We start from the raw sequence: 19719 nt of genomic DNA, 5'->3' as shown, positions 1-19719 counted from the left end.
TTTGTGCTGTGTGTGTGGCATGCACCTGGGCTCATGTTAGTTATTGCTATGCTGTGTGTGGGTCTCTGACCCATCCCTGTGTGTAAACTCTCTCTCCAGATAGAGGCATGGGAGTCACAGGGCCGCAGCGCAGACCTGGCAAACTACCACATGGTGTCTTGTGAGACTCTGATGCTCTCTGACCTGAAGACCACCTCAAAGGCTGTGGCCTTCTCCGGACACCAGCTCACCTTCAGCCTCAAGGATGTGAGTCCTTAATGGCACACTATTCCCTTTACAGTGAGCTACTTTGACCATTTCTGTCTTGCTTCTCCAAATACTACTTCTCCTAGGTCTACTTCTCTTAGGTTTACTTCTCCTAGGTCTACTTCTCTTAGGTTTACTTCTCCTAGGTCTACTTCTCTTAGGTTTACTTCTCCTAGGTCTACTTCTCCTAGGTCTACTACTCCTAGGTCTACTTCTCCTAGGTCTACTTCTCCTAGGTCTACTTCTCCAAATTCTACTTCTCCTAGGCCTACTTCTCCTAGGTTTACTACTCCTAGGTTTAGTTCTCCAAATTCTACTTCTCCTAGGTCTACTTCTCCTAGGCCTACTTCTCCTAGGCCTACTTCTCCTAGGTTTACTTCTCCAAATTCTACTTATCCTAGGTCTACTTCTCCTAGGTCTACTTCTCCTAGGTCTACTTCTCCAAAATCTACTTCTCCTAGGCCTACTTCTCCAAATTCTACTTCTCATATTCCTACTTCTCCAAATTCTACTTCTCCTAGGTCTACTTATCCTAGGCCTACTTCTCCAAATTCTACTTCTCCTAGGTCTACTTCTCCTAGGCCTACTTCTCATAGGTTTACTTCTCCAAATTCTACTTATCCTAGGTCTACTTGTCCTCGGCCTATTTCTCCTAGGCCTACTTCTCCAAATTCTACTTCTCCTAGGCCTACTTCTCCTAGGCCTACTTCTCCTAGGTCTACTTCTCCTAGGTCTACTTCTCCTAGGTCTACTTCTCCTAGGCCTACTTCTCCTAGGCCTACTTCTCCTAGGTCTACTTCTCCTAGGTCTACTTCTCCTTGGTCTACTACTCCAAGGTTTACTACTCCTAGGTTTTATTCTCCAAGGTTTATTACTCCTAGGGTTACTACTCAAAAGTTAACTACTCCTAGGGTTACAACTCGAAGGCCTACTACTCCTAGGTTTACTACTCCTAGGTTTACTAATCCTAGGTTTACTTCTCCTAGGTTTACTACTCCTAGGTTTACTACTCCTACTTACAACTTTTGACCAGACTAAAAGAGTTTGGCATCATACAATTTGCGTGCCAGAGGATTTAATTCTTAAAAGTCTAAACCATTGGAGGTGGGTTCTAAGCTAACATATGGAATTGTTTTAATAAGGTGGATCATTTAGCTATTGGATGTTGAATTTTAGGACCCCTTTAGGTGTCAACAACAAAAAGAAGAAAGTGATTTGATAAAATATTGAATTTGGCCTTTACTACTACTATAGCCAAGAGAAACACATTGAATAACACATTCATAAATGACAAAAAAGACAGTCCATGTTTTTTCTTTTAAAAATGTGTCCTTTATCTTGGAGATAGAAGATAGAACACCATCACATTCGTGAGAGCCTCGTCTTTCCATAGAAGGGTCAAATTAATTTATAGGCCAAACCGTTTTCGTGAGAAGACCGATTTTTGGGATGTCGCCTGGTCTGACAAACAGCGCTGTCACTTTCCACCGCAGACGCAGAAGGCCGACAGATATCGCTAGTTTAAAAACGGACTGTTTTTTTATGGGCATTTTTTATTACGTAAATGTTTTATTGGAACTCTCTTTCGTGTTGGTCTATTAACTAACTTGATGTCACTGGGCAGGCCAAAACTCCATCCCACCAAAGTGGTCTTTTCAAACAGCTCTTACACTAAAAGGGCATTAAAAATAATTTTCACAATTTCACAGTATTTTTTCTCATAGTGTGGAAATGTATATAAAACACAGGAAATCACATTTTTTTGACTGTACTGGTCCTTTCACTAAGTTTCTCTCTATCTCCCCCCTTCTTTCAGGGCTCTGTGTACATTAATGACGACGCTAGGATAGTCTCCAGTGATTATGTGACAGCTGACGGTGTGATCCACTACACTGACAAGGTCCTCACCCCGTATGACCTGAAGGATCAAAAAGCCATACCATCCAAGGTAGGCTACGGCTGCATGTGTATGCCCCTTAGCAGACACTTTGATCCAAAGCTACTTACAGACATAGCGTGCATACATTCTCCATATGGGTGGCCTCAGCGGGAATCAAACCTATGATCCTGGCGTTGCAAGCTCCCCCGTGCTCTACCAATTGATCAACAGAGAGATGGGCACCCTATTCATATACTACGTAGGGCTTAGGGTGCTGCCATTTGTGGACGCAAATCACAATTTACTCTCCAAATCGGTTTTATTAATTTGAAAATCACTCGTGAATAGGGATTCAAATTTTCCTGAAAATCTACCAAGTTTAAATTCTGGGAATAATTCATATTTATCCCGAGAGTCCAAGGAAATACAGTAAAAATCAGAAGTCCCAATTTAAAGCGTTTAAAACCAAGATGGTCACTAAGCCAGGGTCCTCCCAAAATAAGAGGGGCGTAGCGCCACCTCGTCTGCTTGGACACTATGTTATGTTTCAGAGCAAACTAAACTCATATTTAGTCATGATAAAGTAACTATCTATGATCGCTAATGAAACTGCGAAACAGGACGTTCATAAATTCCCCGAACGCTATGTTCCTCAATTCATTCAGCGTGGTTTTCTGGTCAGGGCGTAACGGGCTATAGCGTTGTCAAATCATACAAAACTTTGTAACGGCAGTCAGAAACAAAAGTCAAATGACAAAAGTCGCTAAACTTCCTCCTTCGACGAATGACAGAATATCACTTGTATTTTGTCCAAAATAGAGTTGACGGTTATACAGAAAGCTGATCAGCCCATGACTAACGGGAAGATGAAGAGTCGACATGTAAAGTATCTTAACGGGGACTGTTTCAAAAACATCTACTGTCATAGTGAAAGAGATTTGCGTCAGTTCAAATCTGGCATCAGGACAAAATGTGATTCATAGTCACCGAACATATTTTAAGTATTTTAATTAAACTCAAACGATAAATGGTAAATGCAATTTATGTGTGTGTGTGCAACAAAACAACATTCACCTTCAACCAATATGCTAACAGCCTATAGTGCATAAACATAAATCCTAACAATAGCGTTTGTTCATCACACGTTCTCTACCTAAACTCTAGATGGGCAGCAATTACGAGACAGCACACAGAAGCGGGGTAAATGTTATAGAGGTATTCTGATGTGAGTAGGCCAGATGTGCTCTGATAATGCAACCTATGGATTAGAGAATAACGTTAGGAATTTTTCAGGACTCAGGATTTGGGGTTTCAGTGGGATTGAGACGGGACAGGATAATATCCTAGGCTCTAGGACAGGAGGAGACTGGATAGGATAATAGTCTAGGCTCTAGGACAGAAGGAGACTGGATAGGATAATAGTCTAGGCTCTAGGACAGGAGGAGACTGGATAGGAACATAACCTAGACTCTAGGACAGGAGGAGACTGGATAGGATAATAGTCTAGGCTCTAGGACAGAAGGAGACTGGATAGGATAATCTAGGCTGTAGGACAGAAGGAGACTGGATAGGATAATCTAGGCTGTAGGACAGGAGGAGACTGGATAGGAACATAACCTAGACTCTAGGACAGGAGGAGACTGGATAGGAACATAACCTAGACTCTAGGACAGGAGGAGACTGGATAGGAAAATAACCTAGACTCTAGGACAGAAGGAGACTGGATAGGAACATAACCTAGACTCTAGGACAGGAGGAGACTGGATAGGATAATCTAGGCTGTAGGACAGGAGGAGACTGGATAGGATAATAGTCTAGGCTCTAGGACAGAAGGAGACTGGATAGGATAATAGTCTAGGCTGTAGGACAGGAGGAGACTGGATAGGATAATAGTCTAGGCTCTAGGACAGAAGGAGACTGGATAGGATAATAGTCTAGGCTCTAGGACAGGAGGAGACTGGATAGGATAATAGCCTAGGCTCTGGGACAGAAGGAGACTGGATAGGATAATCTAGGCTCTAGGACAGGAGGAGACTGGATAGGATAATAGTATAGGCTCTAGGACAGGAGGAGACTGGATAGGATAATCTAGGCTGTAGGACAGGAGGAGACTGGATAGGATAATAGTCTAGGCTCTAGGACAGGAGGAGACTGGATAGGATAATCTAGGCTCTAGGACAGAAGGAGACTGGATAGGATAATCTAGGCTCTAGGACAGAAGGAGACTGGATAGGATAATCTAGGCTCTAGGACAGAAGGAGACTGGATAGGATAATAGTCTAGGCTCTAGGACAGAAGGAGACTGGATAGGATAATCTAGGCTCTAGGACAGAAGGAGACTGGATAGGATAATCTAGGCTCTAGGACAGAAGGAGACTGGATAGGATAATAGTCTAGGCTCTAGGACAGAAGGAGACTGGATAGGATAATCTAGGCTCTAGGACAGAAGGAGACTGGATAGGATAATCTAGGCTGTAGGACAGGAGGAGACTGGATAGGATAATAGTCTAGGCTCTAGGACAGGAGGAGACTGGATAGGATAATAGCCTAGGCTCTAGGACAGAAGGAGACTGGATAGGATAATAGTCTAGGCTCTAGGACAGAAGGAGACTGGATAGGATAATAGTCTAGGCTCTAGGACAGAAGGAGACTGGATAGGATAATCTAGGCTCTAGGACAGAAGGAGACTGGATAGGATAATAGCCTAGGCTGTAGGACAGGAGGAGACTGGATAGGATAATAGCCTAGGCTCTAGGACAGAAGGAGACTGGATAGGATAATAGTCTAGGCTCTAGGACAGGAGGAGACTGAATAGGATAATAATCTAGGCTCTAGGACAGAAGGAGACTGGATAGGATAATAGTCTAGGCTCTAGGACAGGAGGAGACTGAATAGGATAATAGTCTAGGCTCTAGGACAGAAGGAGACTGGATAGGATAATAGTCTAGGCTCTAGGACAGGAGGAGACTGAATAGGATAATAATCTAGGCTCTAGGACAGAAGGAGACTGGATAGGATAATCTAGGCTCTAGGACAGGAGGAGACTGGATAGGATAATCTAGGCTGTAGGACAGGAGGAGACTGGATAGGATAATAGCCTAGGCTCTAGGACAGGAGGAGACTGAATAGGATAATAATCTAGGCTCTAGGACAGAAGGAGACTGGATAGGATAATCTAGGCTCTAGGACAGGAGGAGACTGGATAGGATAATCTAGGCTGTAGGACAGGAGGAGACTGGATAGGATAATAGCCTAGGCTCTAGGACAGAAGGAGACTGGATAGGATAATCTAGGCTGTAGGACAGGAGGAGACTGGATAGGATAATAGCCTAGGCTCTAGGACAGGAGGAGACTGGATAGGAACATAACCTAGACTCTAGGACAGGAGGAGACTGGATAGGATAATAGTCTAGGCTCTAGGACAGGAGGAGACTGGATAGGAACATAACCTAGACTCTAGGACAGGAGGAGACTGGATAGGAACATAACCTAGACTCTAGGACAGGAGGAGACTGGATAGGAACATAACCTAGACTCTAGGACAGGAGGAGACTGGATAGGAACATAACCTAGACTCTAGACAGGAGGAGACTGGATAGGAACATAACCTAGACTCTAGGACAGGAGGAGACTGGATAGGAACATAACCTAGACTCTAGGACAGGAGGAGACTGGATAGGATAATCTAGGCTGTAGGACAGGAGGAGACTGGATAGGATAATAGCCTAGGCTCTAGGACAGAAGGAGACTGGATAGGATAATAGTCTAGGCTCTAGGACAGGAGGAGACTGGATAGGATAATAGTCTAGGCTCTAGGACAGAAGGAGACTGGATAGAATAATAGTCTAGGCTCTAGGACAGGAGGAGACTGGATAGGATAATAGTCTAGGCTCTAGGACAGAAGGAGACTGGATAGGATAATAGTCTAGGCTCTAGGACAGAAGGAGACTGGATAGGATAATAGCCTAGGCTCTAGGACAGAAGGAGACTGGATAGGATAATAGTCTAGGCTCTAGGACAGGAGGAGACTGGATAGGATAATAGTCTAGGCTCTAGGACAGAAGGAGACTGGATATGATAATAGTCTAGGCTGTAGGACAGGAGGAGACTGGATAGGATAATATCCTAGGCTCTAGGACAGAAGGAGACTGGATAGGATAATAGTCTAGGCTCTAGGACAGAAGGAGACTGGGTAGGATAATAGTCTAGGCTCTAGGACAGGAGGAGACTGGATAGGATAATAGTCTAGGCTCTAGGACAGAAGGAGACTGGATAGGATAATATCCTAGGCTCTAGGACAGGAGGAGACTGGATAGGATAATAGTCTAGGCTCTAGGACAGGAGGAGACTGGATAGGATAATAGCCTAGGCTCTAGGACAGAAGGAGACTGGATAGGATAATATCCTAGGCTCTAGGACAGAAGAATATATACTTTTGCCTCATGACTCTGTGACAGAGATGCCTACAGTATGTAGTGAATTGTGCATAGACCTATCACGGTTATCCATGTTAATCCCTAGACCAATCACGGTTATCCATATTAATCTATAGATCTATCAGTTATCCATGTTAATCTATAGACATATCACGGTTATCCATGTTAATCCCTAGACCAATCACGGTTATCCATGTTAATCCCTAGACCAATCACGGTTATCCATGTTAATACCTAGACCAATCACGGTTATCCATGTTAATCCCTAGACCAATCACGGTTATCCATGTTAATCCCTAAACCAATCACGGTTATCCATGTTAATCCCTAGACCTATTACGGTTATCCATGTTAATCCCTAGACCAATCACGGTTATCCATGTTAATCCCTAAACCAATCACGGTTATCCATGTTAATCCCTAGACCAATCACGGTTATCCATGTTAATCCCTAGACCAATCACGGTTATCCATGTTAATCCCTAGACCAATCACGGTTATCCATGTTAATCCCTAGACCAATCACGGTTATCCATGTTAATCCCTAGACCAATCACGGTTATCCATGTTAATCCCTAGACCAATCACGGTTATCCATGTTAATCTATAGACATATCACGGTTATCCATGTTAATCCCTAGACCTATCACGGTTATCCATGTTAATCTATAGACCTATCACGGTTATCCATGTTAATCTATAGACCTATCACGTTTATCCATGTTAATCCCTAGACCAATCACGGTTATCCATGTTAATCCCTAGACCTATCACGGTTATCCATGTTAATCCCTAGACCTATCACGGTTATCCATGTTAATCCCTAGACCAATCACGGTTATCCATGTTAATCCCTAGACCAATCACGGTTATCCATGTAAATCCCTAGACCAATCACGGTTATCCATGTTAATCCCTAGACCTATCACGGTTATCCATGTTAATCCCTAGACCAATCACGGTTATCCATGTTAATCCCTAGACCTATCACGGTTATCCATGTTAATCCCTAGACCTATCACGGTTATCCATGTTAATCCCTACTTGTGACATATTTGTATTCTTATATTTCAGCTTAATTTCAGTGAAGCAGGGGAACTATATGGATATATGAAGTTCATCAAACTGGTGCAGGTAAACCAATCCAATGTTATTGGTCCCATACACATGGTTAGCAGATGTTATTGGTCACATGGTTAGCAGATGTTATTGGTCACATACACCTGGTTAGCAGATGTTATTGGTCACATACACCTGGTTAGCAGATGTTATTGGTCACATACACCTGGTTAGCAGATGTTATTGGTCCATACACCTGGTTAGCAGATGTTATTGGTCCATACACCTGGTTAGCAGATGTTATTGGTCACATACACATGGTTAGCAGATGTTAATGCGAGTGTAGTGAAATGCTTGTGCTTCTAGTTCCGACCGTGCAGTAATATCTAACATGTAATCTAACAAATCCACAAATACTACCTTATACACACACAAGTGTAAAGGAATGAATTAGAATATGGAAATATAAATATATGAATGAGCGATGAACGAACGACATAGGCAAGATGCAGTAGATGGTATAGAGTACAGTATATACATATGAGATGAGTAATGTAGGGTATGGAAACATTATATAAAGTGGCATTGTTTAAAGTGTCTAGTGATACATTTATTACATCCAATTTTTAATTATTAAAGTGGCTAGAACTTGAGTCAGTATGTTGGCAGCAGCCACTCAATGTTAGTGATGGCTGTTTAACAGTCTGATGTGTATGGTCGTTGGTTTACTAATTCATGTATAAAGCTAATACACATTTACTACTGTATCAATAACTTCAATCTCAAATGCATACAGCATGCTTTTATGGGGCAAATCCCAATTTACACGATGTCGAAATTACACTTAGTCTCCCATTGAAGTAGCATATGTCATTCAGCCAATCATTGCACATTGTACAAATGGACCAGGGCTTTACGCTCTTTGTTAGGGGCCACCTGATTGGCTGAACACAGTAAACTACACCTAGCATTGTAGTGGAAAATGGTCCTATTGGTCATTGTCACGCCTGCACTAATATATCTGAGACCACAGTAGATTGGAGAGAAAGGAACAGGGCATCAAGCCCCTGACCATGTTGTTGTTATTATTATTATTATTATTAGGATGCCAACATGCTGAACCTGGTAGAGAGCTCCATCCACCAGCCCCTGACCATGTTATTATTATTATTATTAGGACGCCAACATGCTGAACCTGGTAGAGAGCTCCATCCACCAGCCCCTGACCATGTTATTATTATTATTATTAGGATGCCAACATGCTGAACCTGGTAGAGAGCTCCATCCACCAGCCCCTGACCATGTTATTATTATTATTATTAGGATGCCAACATGCTGAACCTGGTAGAGAGCTCCATCCACCAGCCCCTGACCATGTTGTGGCCGTCTGACGCTGCTCTCAGCTCTCTGTCTGAAGAGAGACAACACTGGCTCTACAGTCTTGATCACAGGGACAAACTCAGAGCCATCATCAAAGCTCACATCATACGCAATATCAAGGTGAGGCTATGGGTGCATCACAAATGTTTTGATAGTGATCTTGTATTGATTATAACGGGGTTGATCTCTCTCTACAGAAGATGACCTTGACGCCGGTCTCTACCTACCGGACAATGCACGGATCAACCTTCACCTTTAACTGTAACAAGAAAGTCGTTGTGAGTAGCTACTTCAACCTCATTTACACCTCTGCGTCTGACACCCCGTTCCCGATATAGGGCACTGCTTTTGACCAGAGCCCATCGGTGCACTATAAAGGGAATAGGGTCTAAAATAGTGCACTATATAGGGAAAAGGGTCTAAAGTAGTGCACTATATAGGGAATAGGGTCTAAAGTAGTGCACTATATAGGGAAAAGGGTCTAAAGTAGTGCACTATATAGGGAAAAGGGTCTAAAATAATGCACTATATAGGGAAAAGGGTCTAAAGTAGTGCACTATATAGGGAATATCAAATCAAATCAAAGTTTATTTGCCACATGCGCTGAATACAACAGGTGTAGTAGACCTTACAGTGAAATGATGGATACAACAGGTGTAGTAGACCTCACAGTGAAATGCTGAATACAACAGGTGTAGTAGACCTCACAGTGATATGCTGAATACAACAGGTGTAGTAGACCTTACAGTGAAATGCTGAATACAACAGGTGTAGACCTTAGTGAAATGCTGAATACAACAGGTGTAGTAGACCTCACAGTGAAATGCTGAATACAACAGGTGTAGTAGACCTTACAGTGAAATGATGGATACAACAGGTGTAGTAGACCTCACAGTGAAATGCTGAATACAACAGGTGTAGTAGACCTCACAGTGATATGCTGAATACAACAGGTGTAGTAGACCTTACAGTGAAATGCTGAATACAACAGGTGTAGACCTTAGTGAAATGCTGAATACAACAGGTGTAGTAGACCTCACAGTGAAATGCTGAATACAACAGGTGTAGTAGACCTCACAGTGAAATGCTGAATACAACAGGTGTAGTAGACTGTACAGTGAAATGCTGAATACAACAGGTGTAGTAGACCTTACAGTGAAATGCTGAATACAACAGGTGTAGTAGATCTCAGTGAAATGCTGAATACAACAGGTGTAGTAGACCTCACAGTGAAATGCTGAATACAACAAGTGTAGTAGACCGTACAGTGAAATGCTGTATACAAGAGGTGTAGTAGACCTTACAGTGAAATGCTGAATACAACAGGTGTAGTAGACCTCACAGTGAAATGCTGAATACAACAGGTGTAGTAGACCTCACAGTGAAATGCTGAATACAACAGGTGTAGTAGACCTCACAGTGAAATGCTGAATACAACAGGTGCAGTAGACCTTACAGTGAAATGCTGAATACAACAGGTGTAGTAGACCTCACAGTGAAATGCTGAATACAACAGGTGTAGTAGACCTCACAGTGAAATACTGACTTACAGGCTCTAACCAACAGTGCAATTTTTAAGTAGAAAATAGGTATGAGGTAAAAAATAGATAAGTAAAGAAATAAAAAACAGTAAAATAACAGTGAAAATAACAGTAGAGAACCTATATACAGTTGAGAGTCTATATACAGTAGAGAGGCTATATACAATAGAGAACCTATATACAGTAGAGAACCTATATACAGTAGAGAACCTATATACAGTTGAGAGGCTATATACAGTAGAGAGGCTATATACAGTTGAGAGGCTATATACAGTAGAGAACCTATATACAGTAGAGAACCTATATACAGTAGAGAACCTATATACAGTAGAGAACCTATAACCATAGTGAGGCTATATACAGGTGATACCGGTACAGAGTCAATGTGCGGAGGCACCGGGTAGTCGAGGTAATTGAGGTAATATGTACATGAATGTATAGTTAGTGACTATGCATAGATGATAAACAGAGAGTAGCAGCAGAGTAAAAGAGGGGTTGGGGGAGGGAGTGGCGGCACACAATTTAAATAGTCTGGGTAGCCATTTGATTACCTGTTCAGGAGTGGGGTAAAAGCTGTTGAGACTTTTGGTCCTAGACTTGGAGCTCTGGTACCGCAGTCTATGATTGGGGTGGCTGGAGTCTTTGACAATTTTTAGGGCCTCCCTCTGACACTGCCTGGTGTAGAAGTCCTGGGCGGCAGGCAAATTATCCCCAGTGATGTACTGGGTCGTACGCACTACCCTCTGTAGTTCCTTGCGGTCGGAGGCCGAGCAGTTGCCGTACCAGGCAGTGATGCAACCAATCAGGATGCTCTCGATGTTGCAGCTGTAGAACCTTTTAAGGATCTCGGGACCCATGCCAAATCTTTTTAGTTTCCTCAGGGGGAATAGGTTTTGTCGTGCCCTCTTCACAACTGTCTTGGTGTGTTTGGACCATGATAGTTTGTTGGTGATGTGGACGCCAAGGAACATTTACATTTACATTTAAGTCATTTAGCAGACGCTCTTATCCAGAGCGACTTACAAATTGGTGCATTCACCTTATGACATCCAGTGGAACAGCCACTTTACAATAGTGCATCTAAATCTTTTAAGGGGGGGGGGGGGGGGGGGGTCAGAAGGATTACTTTATCCTATCCTAGGTATTCCTTAAAGAGGTGGGGTTTCAGGTGTCTCCGGAAGGTGGTGATTGACTCCGCTGTCCTGGCGTCGTGAGGGAGTTTGTTCCACCATTGGGGTGCCAGAGCGGCGAACAGTTTTGACTGGGCTGAGCGGGAACTGTACTTCCTCAGTGGTAGGGAGGCGAGCAGGCCAGAGGTGGATGAACGCAGTGCCCTTGTTTGGGTGTAGGGCCTGATCAGAGCCTGAAGGTACTGAGGTGCCGTTCCCCTCACAGCTCCGTAGGCAAGCACCATGGTCTTGTAGCGGATGCGAGCTTCAATTGGAAGCCAGTGGAGAGAGCGGAGGAGCGGGGTGACGTGAGAGAACTTGGGAAGGTTGAACACCAGACGGGCTGCGGCGTTCTGGATGAGTTGTAGGGGTTTAATGGCACAGGCAGGGAGCCCAGCCAACAGCGAGTTGCAGTAGTCCAGACGGGAGATGACAAGTGCCTGGATTAGGACCTGCGCCGCTTCCTGTGTGAGGCAGGGTCGTACTCTGCGGATGTTGTAGAGCATGAACCTACAGGAACGGGCCACCGCCTTGATGTTATTTGAGAACGACAGGGTGTTGTCCAGGATCACGCCAAGGTTCTTAGCGCTCTGGGAGGAGGACACAATGGAGTTGTCAACCGTGATGGCGAGATCATGGAACGGGCAGTCCTTCCCCGGGAGGAAGAGCAGCTCCGTCTTGCCGAGGTTCAGCTTGAGGTGGTGATCCGTCATCCACACTGATATGTCTGCCAGACATGCAGAGATGCGATTCGCCACCTGGTCATCAGAAGGGGGAAAGGAGAAGATTAATTGTGTGTCGTCTGCATAGCAATGATAGGAGAGACCATGTGAGGTTATGACAGAGCCAAGTGACTTGGTGTATAGCGAGAATAGGAGAGGGCCTAGAACAGAGCCCTGGGGGACACCAGTGGTGAGAGCACGTGGTGAGGAGACAGATTCTCGCCACGCCACCTGGTAGGAGCGACCTGTCAGGTAGGACGCAATCCAGGCGTGGGCCGCGCCGGAGATGCCCAACTCGGAGAGGGTGGAGAGGAGGATCTGATGGTTCACAGTATCGAAGGCAGCCGATAGGTCTAGAAGGATGAGAGCAGAGGAGAGAGAGTTAGCTTTAGCAGTGCGGAGCGCCTCTGTGATACAGAGAAGAGCAGTCTCAGTTGAATGACTAGTCTTGAAACCTGACTGATTTGGATCAAGAAGGTCATTCTGAGAGAGATAGCAGGAGAGCTGGCCAAGGACGGCACGTTCAAGAGTTTTGGAGAGAAAAGAAAGAAGGGATACTGGTCTGTAGTTGTTGACATCGGAGGGATCGAGTGTAGGTTTTTTCAGAAGGGGTGCAACTCTCGCTCTCTTGAAGACGGAAGGGACGTAGCCAGCGGTCAGGGATGAGTTGATGAGCGAGGTGAGGTAAGGGAGAAGGTCTCCGGAAATGGTCTGGAGAAGAGAGGAGGGGATAGGGTCAAGCGGGCAGGTTGTTGGGCGGCCGGCCGTCACAAGACGCGAGATTTCATCTGGAGAGAGAGGGGAGAAAGAGGTCAGAGCACAGGGTAGGGCAGTGTGAGCAGAACCAGCGGTGTCGTTTGACTTAGCAAACGAGGATCGGATGTCGTCGACCTTCTTTTCAAAATGGTTGACGAAGTCATCTGCAGAGAGGGAGGAGGGGGGGGGGAGGGGGAGGAGGATTCAGGAGGGAGGAGAAGGTGGCAAAGAGCTTCCTAGGGTTAGAGGCAGATGCTTGGAATTTAGAGTGGTAGAAAGTGGCTTTAGCAGCAGAGACAGAAGAGGAAAATGTAGAGAGGAGGGAGTGAAAGGATGCCAGGTCCGCAGGGAGGCGAGTTTTCCTCCATTTCCGCTCGGCTGCCCGGAGCCCTGTTCTGTGAACTCGCAATGAGTCGTCGAGCCACGGAGCAGGAGGGGAGGACCGAGCCGGCCTGGAGGATAGGGGACATAGAGAGTCAAAGGATGCAGAAAGGGAGGAGAGGAGGGTTGAGGAGGCAGAGTCAGGAGATAGGTTAGAGAAGGTTTGAGCAGAGGGAAGAGATGATAGGATGGAAGAGGAGAGAGTAGCGGGGGAGAGAGAGCGAAGGTTGGGACGGCGCGATACCATCCGAGTAGGGGCAGTGTGGGAAGTGTTGGATGAGAGCGAGAGGGAAAAGGATACAAGGTAGTGGTCGGAGACTTGGAGGGGAGTTGCGATGAGGTTAGTGGAAGAACAGCATCTAGTAAAGATGAGGTCAAGCGTATTGCCTGCCTTGTGAGTAGGGGGGGAAGGTGAGAGGGTGAGGTCAAAAGAGGAGAGGAGTGGAAAGAAGGAGGCAGAAAGGAATGAGTCAAAGGTAGACGTGGGGAGGTTAAAGTCACCCAGAACTGTGAGAGGTGAGCCGTCCTCAGGAAAGGAGCTTATCAAGGCATCAAGCTCATTGATGAACTCTCCGAGGGAACCTGGAGGGCGATAAATGATAAGGATGTTAAGCTTGAAAGGGCTGGTAACTGTGACAGCATGGAATTCAAAGGAGGCGATAGACAGATGGGTAAGGGGAGAAAGAGAGAATGACCACTTGGGAGAGATGAGGATCCCGGTGCCACCACCCCGCTGACCAGAAGCTCTCGGGGTGTGCGAGAACACGTGGGCAGACGAGGAGAGAGCAGTAGGAGTGGCAGTGTTATCTGTGGTGATCCATGTTTCCGTCAGTGCCAAGAAGTCGAGGGACTGGAGGGAAGCATAGGCTGAGATGAACTCTGCCTTGTTGGCCGCAGATCGGCAGTTCCAGAGGCTGCCGGAGACCTGGAACTCCACGTGGGTCGTGCGCGCTGGGACCACCAGGTTAGGGTGGCCGCGGCCACGCGGTGTGAAGCGTTTGTATGGTCTGTGCAGAGAGGAGAGAACAGGGATAGACAGACACATAGTTGACAGGCTACAGAAGAGGCTACGCTAATGCAAAGGAGATTGGAATGACAAGTGGACTACACGTCTCGAATGTTCAGAAAGTTAAGCTTACGTTGCAAAAATCTTATTGACTAAAGTGATTAAAATGATACAGTACTGCTGAAGTAGGGTAGCTAGCAGTGGCTGCGTTGTTGACTTTGTTAGAAAGTGTAGCTGGCTAGGTAACCTCGATAGCTAGCTAGGTAACCTCGGTAACTGGCTAGATAATTAGTCTAAACTACACAATTGTCTTAGATACAAGGACAGCAAAGACAACTATGTAGCTAGCTAACACTACACTAATCAAATCGTTCCGTTGTAATGTAATAGTTTCTACCGTGCTGCTATTCGGTAGAAGTTGGCTAGCTAGCAGTGTGACTAGGTAGGAGAACGGCAGCGCGGCGGACGAAAATAGCTGGCTAGCTAACCGATAATTACTCTAGACTACGAATGTAATAGTTTCTACAGTGCTGCTAACACTACACTAATCAAGTCGTTCCGTTGTTCCGTTGAATGTAATAGTTTCTACAGTGCTGCTATTCGGTGGCTAGCTGGCTAGCTAGCTAGCAGTGTTGACTACGTTACGTTACGTCAAAAGAACGAAAATAGCTGGCTAGCTAACCGAAACTGGCTAGCTAACGCAACTATCTTAGATACAAAGACAGCAAAGACAACTATGTAGCTAGCTAACACTACACTAACACTACACTACACTACACTACACTAACACTAACACTACACTAACACTAACACTACACTAACACTACACTAATCCTGGGCGGCAAGGAACTTGAAGCTCTCAACCTGCTTCACTACAGCCCCATCGATGAGAATGGGGGCGTGCTCGGTCCTCCTTTTCCTGTAGTCCACAATCATCAAATCAAATCAAATGTATTTATATAGCCCTTCGTACATCAGCTGATATCTCAAAGTGCTGTACAGAAACCCAGCATAAAACCCCAAACGGCAAGCAATGCAGGTGTAGAAGCACGGTGGCTAGGAAAAACTCCCTAGAAAGGCCAAAACCTAGGAAGAAACCTAGAGAGGAACCAGGCTATGAGGGGTGGCCAGTCCTCTTCTGGCTGTGCCGGGTGGAGATAACAGAACATGGCCAAGATGTTCAAATGTTCATAAATGACCAGCATGGTCAAATAATAATAATCACAGTAGTTGTCGAGGGTGCAGCAAGTCAGCACCTCAGGAGTAAATGTCAGTTGGCTTTTCATAGCCGATCATTTAAGAGTATCTCTACCGCTCCTGCGGGTCTCTAGAGAGTTGAAAACAGCAGGTCTGAGACAGGTAGCACGTCCGGTGAACAGGTCAGGGTTTCATAGCCGCAGGCAGAACAGTTTAAACTGGAGCAGCAGCATGGCCAGGTGGACTGGGGACAGCAAGGAGTCATCATGCCAGGTCGTCCTGAGGCATGGTCCTAGGGCTCTGTTAGGGGAATTTCATAATTACCTTATGCGCTCATTAATTAAAATCACTCTGTCTGTTCCTAAGAATTTGTAAGATTCTTATTTGCATAAAATAGACAGGGACCAGTCTTATTAAAATTAGATAATAGTATTTATTCTCGGAGCGCGCTCCCATTGAACCACGAACAACAGTTTATATACAAAATATGACGTCATTGGTCACAGAATGAAGCTCCTCCTCTCAACCAAGACAAAACAGGTTCAAAAGTTCATTCCAACTCACCAGCGCACACACATGACACACAATATCACCGGATTAACTCCTGAAGTTTCATTATAATTTATTACCACTTTAGCAGACAGTTCAAGATAATGGAAGACCTAGGGAGTCACTCGCTGCCTTATCTAAACATCACAGGGCTAAGTTGAGTCGGTTCAACCATAGGTTAACGATCCTTTTTGCTTACTTAATAACCCACAGCACATACCTCTTCAACTAAGTTGGAATGGTGTTTATTATGTTTTAATTACTCCTTGTTCATGCTACATAATCCCTTCCTTATGAATTAATATTATTAATCAGATATAATAATACAGGGTAGAGTTCAATTAGTTATAGTTTTATCTAAATGTAGACATTGTTTAGTCATTATTCATAAAATTCCTAACAGGCTCAGGTCCTCCGAGAGAGAGAAAGAAAGAGAGAAAGAGAGAATTAGAGAGAGCATACTTAAATTCACACAGGACACCGGATAAGACAGGAGAAGTACTCCAGATATAACAAACTGACCCTAGCCCCCCGACACATAAACTACTGCAGCATAAATACTGGAGGCTGAGACATGAGGGGTCAGGAGACACTGTGGCCCCATCCGAAGATACCCCCGGACAGGGCCAAACAGGAAGGATATAACCCCACCCACTTTGCCAAAGCACAGCCCCCACACCACTAGAGGGATATCTTCAACCACCAACTTACCATCCTGAGACAAGGCAGAGTATAGCCCACAAAGATCTCCGCCACGGCACAACCCAAGGGGGGGCGCCAACCCAGACAGGAAGATCACGTCAGTGACTCAACCCACTCAAGTGAGGCATCCCTCCTAGGGACGGCATGAAAGAGCACCAGTAAGCCAGTGACTCAGCCCCTGTAATAGGGTTAGATTACGGTGAGGGATAGGTTGATATTCTGGCACCACCTGACCAGGTCTCTGACCTCCTCCCTATAGACTGTCTCGTCGTTATCAGTGATCAGGCCTACCACTGTTGTGTCATCTGCAAACTTAATGATGGTGTTGGAGTCGTGCCTGGCCATGCAGTCGTGGGTGAACAGGGAGTATAGGGGGGGACTGAGCATGCACCCCTGAGGGGCTCCTGTGTTGAGGATCAGCGTGGCAGATGTGTTGCTACCTACCCTCACCACCTGGGGGAGGCCCATCAGGAAGTCCAGGATCCAGTTGCAGAGGGAGGTGTTTAGTCCCAGGATCCTTAGCTTTGTGATGAGCTTTGAGGGCACTATGGTGTTGAACGCTGAGCTGTAGTCAATGAATAGCATTTTCACATAGGTGTTCCTTTTGTCCAGGTGGGAAAGGGTAGTGTGGAGTGCAATAGAGATTGTATCATCTGTGAATCTGTTGGGGCGGTATGCAAATTGGAGTGGGTTAAGGGTTTCTGGGGTAATGGTGTTAATGTGAGCCATGACCAGCCTTTCAAAGCACTTCATGGCAACGGACGTGAGTGCTACTGGTCTGTAGTCATTTAGGCAGGTTGCCTTAGTTTTCTTGGGCACAGGAACAATGGTGGTCTGCTTAAAACATGTTGGTATTACAGACTCAATCAGGGACATGTTGAAAATGTCAGTGAAGACACCTACCAGTTGGTCAGCAAATGCCCGGAGCGCACGTCCTGGTAATCCGTCTGGCCCCGCAGCCTTGTGAATTTTGAGCTATTTAAAGGTCTTACTCACGTCGGCTACGGTGAGCGTGATCACACAGCCGTCAGGAACAGCTGATGCTCTCATGCATGCCTCAGTGTTGCTTGCATCGAAGCGAGCATAGAAGTGATTTAGCTCGTCTGGTAGGCTCGTGTCACTGGGCAGCTCGCGGCTGTGCTTCCCTTTGTATTTATTCTGTAATAGTTTGCAGGCCCTGCCACATCCGACGAGCTTCGGAACCCATGTAGTATGATTCAGTCTTAGTCCTGTATTGGTGCTTTGCCTGTTTGATGGTTCGTTGGAGGGCATAGCAGGATTTCTTATAAGCCTCCGGGTTAGAGTCCCTCACCTTGAAAGCGTCAGCTCTACCCTTTAGCTCAGTGCGGATGTTGCCTGTAATCCATGGCTTCTGGTTGGGGTATGTACGTACAGTCACAGTGGAGACGACGTCCTCGATGCATTTATTGATAAAGCCAGCGACTGATGTGGTGTACTCCTCAATGCCATCGGAAGAATCCCGGAACATATTCCAGTCTAAAGTAGTACACTATATACAGTTGAAGTTGGAAGTTTATATACACCTTAGCCAAATACATTTCAACTCAGTTTTTCACAATTCCTGACATTTAATCAGAGTAGGAATTCCCTGTCTTAGGTCAGTTAGGATCACCACTTTATTTTAAGAATGTGAAATGTCAGAATAATAGTAGAGAGAATGATTTATTTCAGCTTTTATTTCTTTCATCACATTCCCAGTGGGTCAGAAGTTAACATACACTCAATTAGAATTTGGTAGCATTGCCTTTAAATTTCTTACCTTGGGTCAAATGTTTCGGGTAGCCTTCCACAAGCTTCCCACAATAAGTTGGGTGAATTTTGGCCCATTCCTCCCTGACAGAGCTGGTGTAACTGAGTCAGGTTTGTAGACCTCCTTGCTCGCACACGCTTTTTCAGTTCTGCCCACAAATATTCTATAGGATTGAGGTCAGGGCTTTGTGATGGCCTCTCCAATACCTTGAGTTTGTTGTCCTTAAGCCGATTTGCCACAACTTTGGAAGTATGCTTGGGGTCATTGTCCAGTTGGAAGACCCATTTGTGACCAAGCTTTAACTTCCTGACTGATGTCTTGAGATATTGCTTCGATATATCCACATAATTTTCCTACCTCAAGATGCCATCTATTTTGTGAAGTGCACCAGTCCCTCCGTCAGCAAAGCAACCCCACAACATGATGCTGCCACCCACGTCCTTTACAGTTGGGATGGTGTTCTTCAGCTTGCAAGCGTTCCCCTTTTTCCTCCAAACATAACGATGGTCATTATGGCCAAACAGTTCTATTTTTGTTTCATCAGACCAGAGGAAATTTCTCCAAAAAGTATGATCTTTGTCCCCATGTGCAGTTGCAAACCGTAGTCTGGCTTTTATGGTGGTTTTGGAGCAGTGGCTTCTTCCTTGCTGAGCGGTCTTTCAGGTTATGTCGATATAGGACTCGTTTTACTGTGGATATAGATACTTTTGTACCTGTTTCCTGCAGCATCTTCACAAGGTCCTTTGCTGATGTTCTGGGATTGATTTGTGCTTTTCGCACCAAAGTACGTTCATCTCTAGGAGACAGAACGCGTCTCCTTCCTGAGCGGTATGACTGCTGCGTGGTCCCATGGTGTTTATACTTGCGTACTATTGTTTGTACATATGAACGTGGTACCTTCAGGCGTTTGGAAATTGCTCCCAAG

At 45.2% G+C, this 19719-nt stretch overlaps 1 protein-coding gene across 1 annotated transcript in view; it reads left to right on the top strand.

Annotated features, from left to right (window-relative positions):
- stab1 (stabilin 1) overlaps window positions 1-19719 on the top strand; it is a gene marked incomplete at its 5' end in the record, with an annotated part of 178735 nt that overhangs the window by 100491 nt on the left and 58525 nt on the right. Inside the window, 5 exons of the mRNA XM_038983579.1 lie at window positions 100-246; window positions 2063-2194; window positions 7636-7695; window positions 8944-9120; window positions 9198-9278. Of these exons, the coding sequence (XP_038839507.1) occupies window positions 100-246; window positions 2063-2194; window positions 7636-7695; window positions 8944-9120; window positions 9198-9278 (597 nt within the window). The remainder of the gene's footprint in view (window positions 1-99; window positions 247-2062; window positions 2195-7635; window positions 7696-8943; window positions 9121-9197; window positions 9279-19719) is intronic.

The sequence above is a fragment of the Salvelinus namaycush genome, unplaced genomic scaffold, assembly GCF_016432855.1.
Source record: "Salvelinus namaycush isolate Seneca unplaced genomic scaffold, SaNama_1.0 Scaffold176, whole genome shotgun sequence".
Classification (NCBI taxonomy): Eukaryota; Metazoa; Chordata; class Actinopteri; order Salmoniformes; family Salmonidae; genus Salvelinus; species Salvelinus namaycush.
This window is presented reverse-complemented; position numbering and strand designations above follow the sequence as displayed.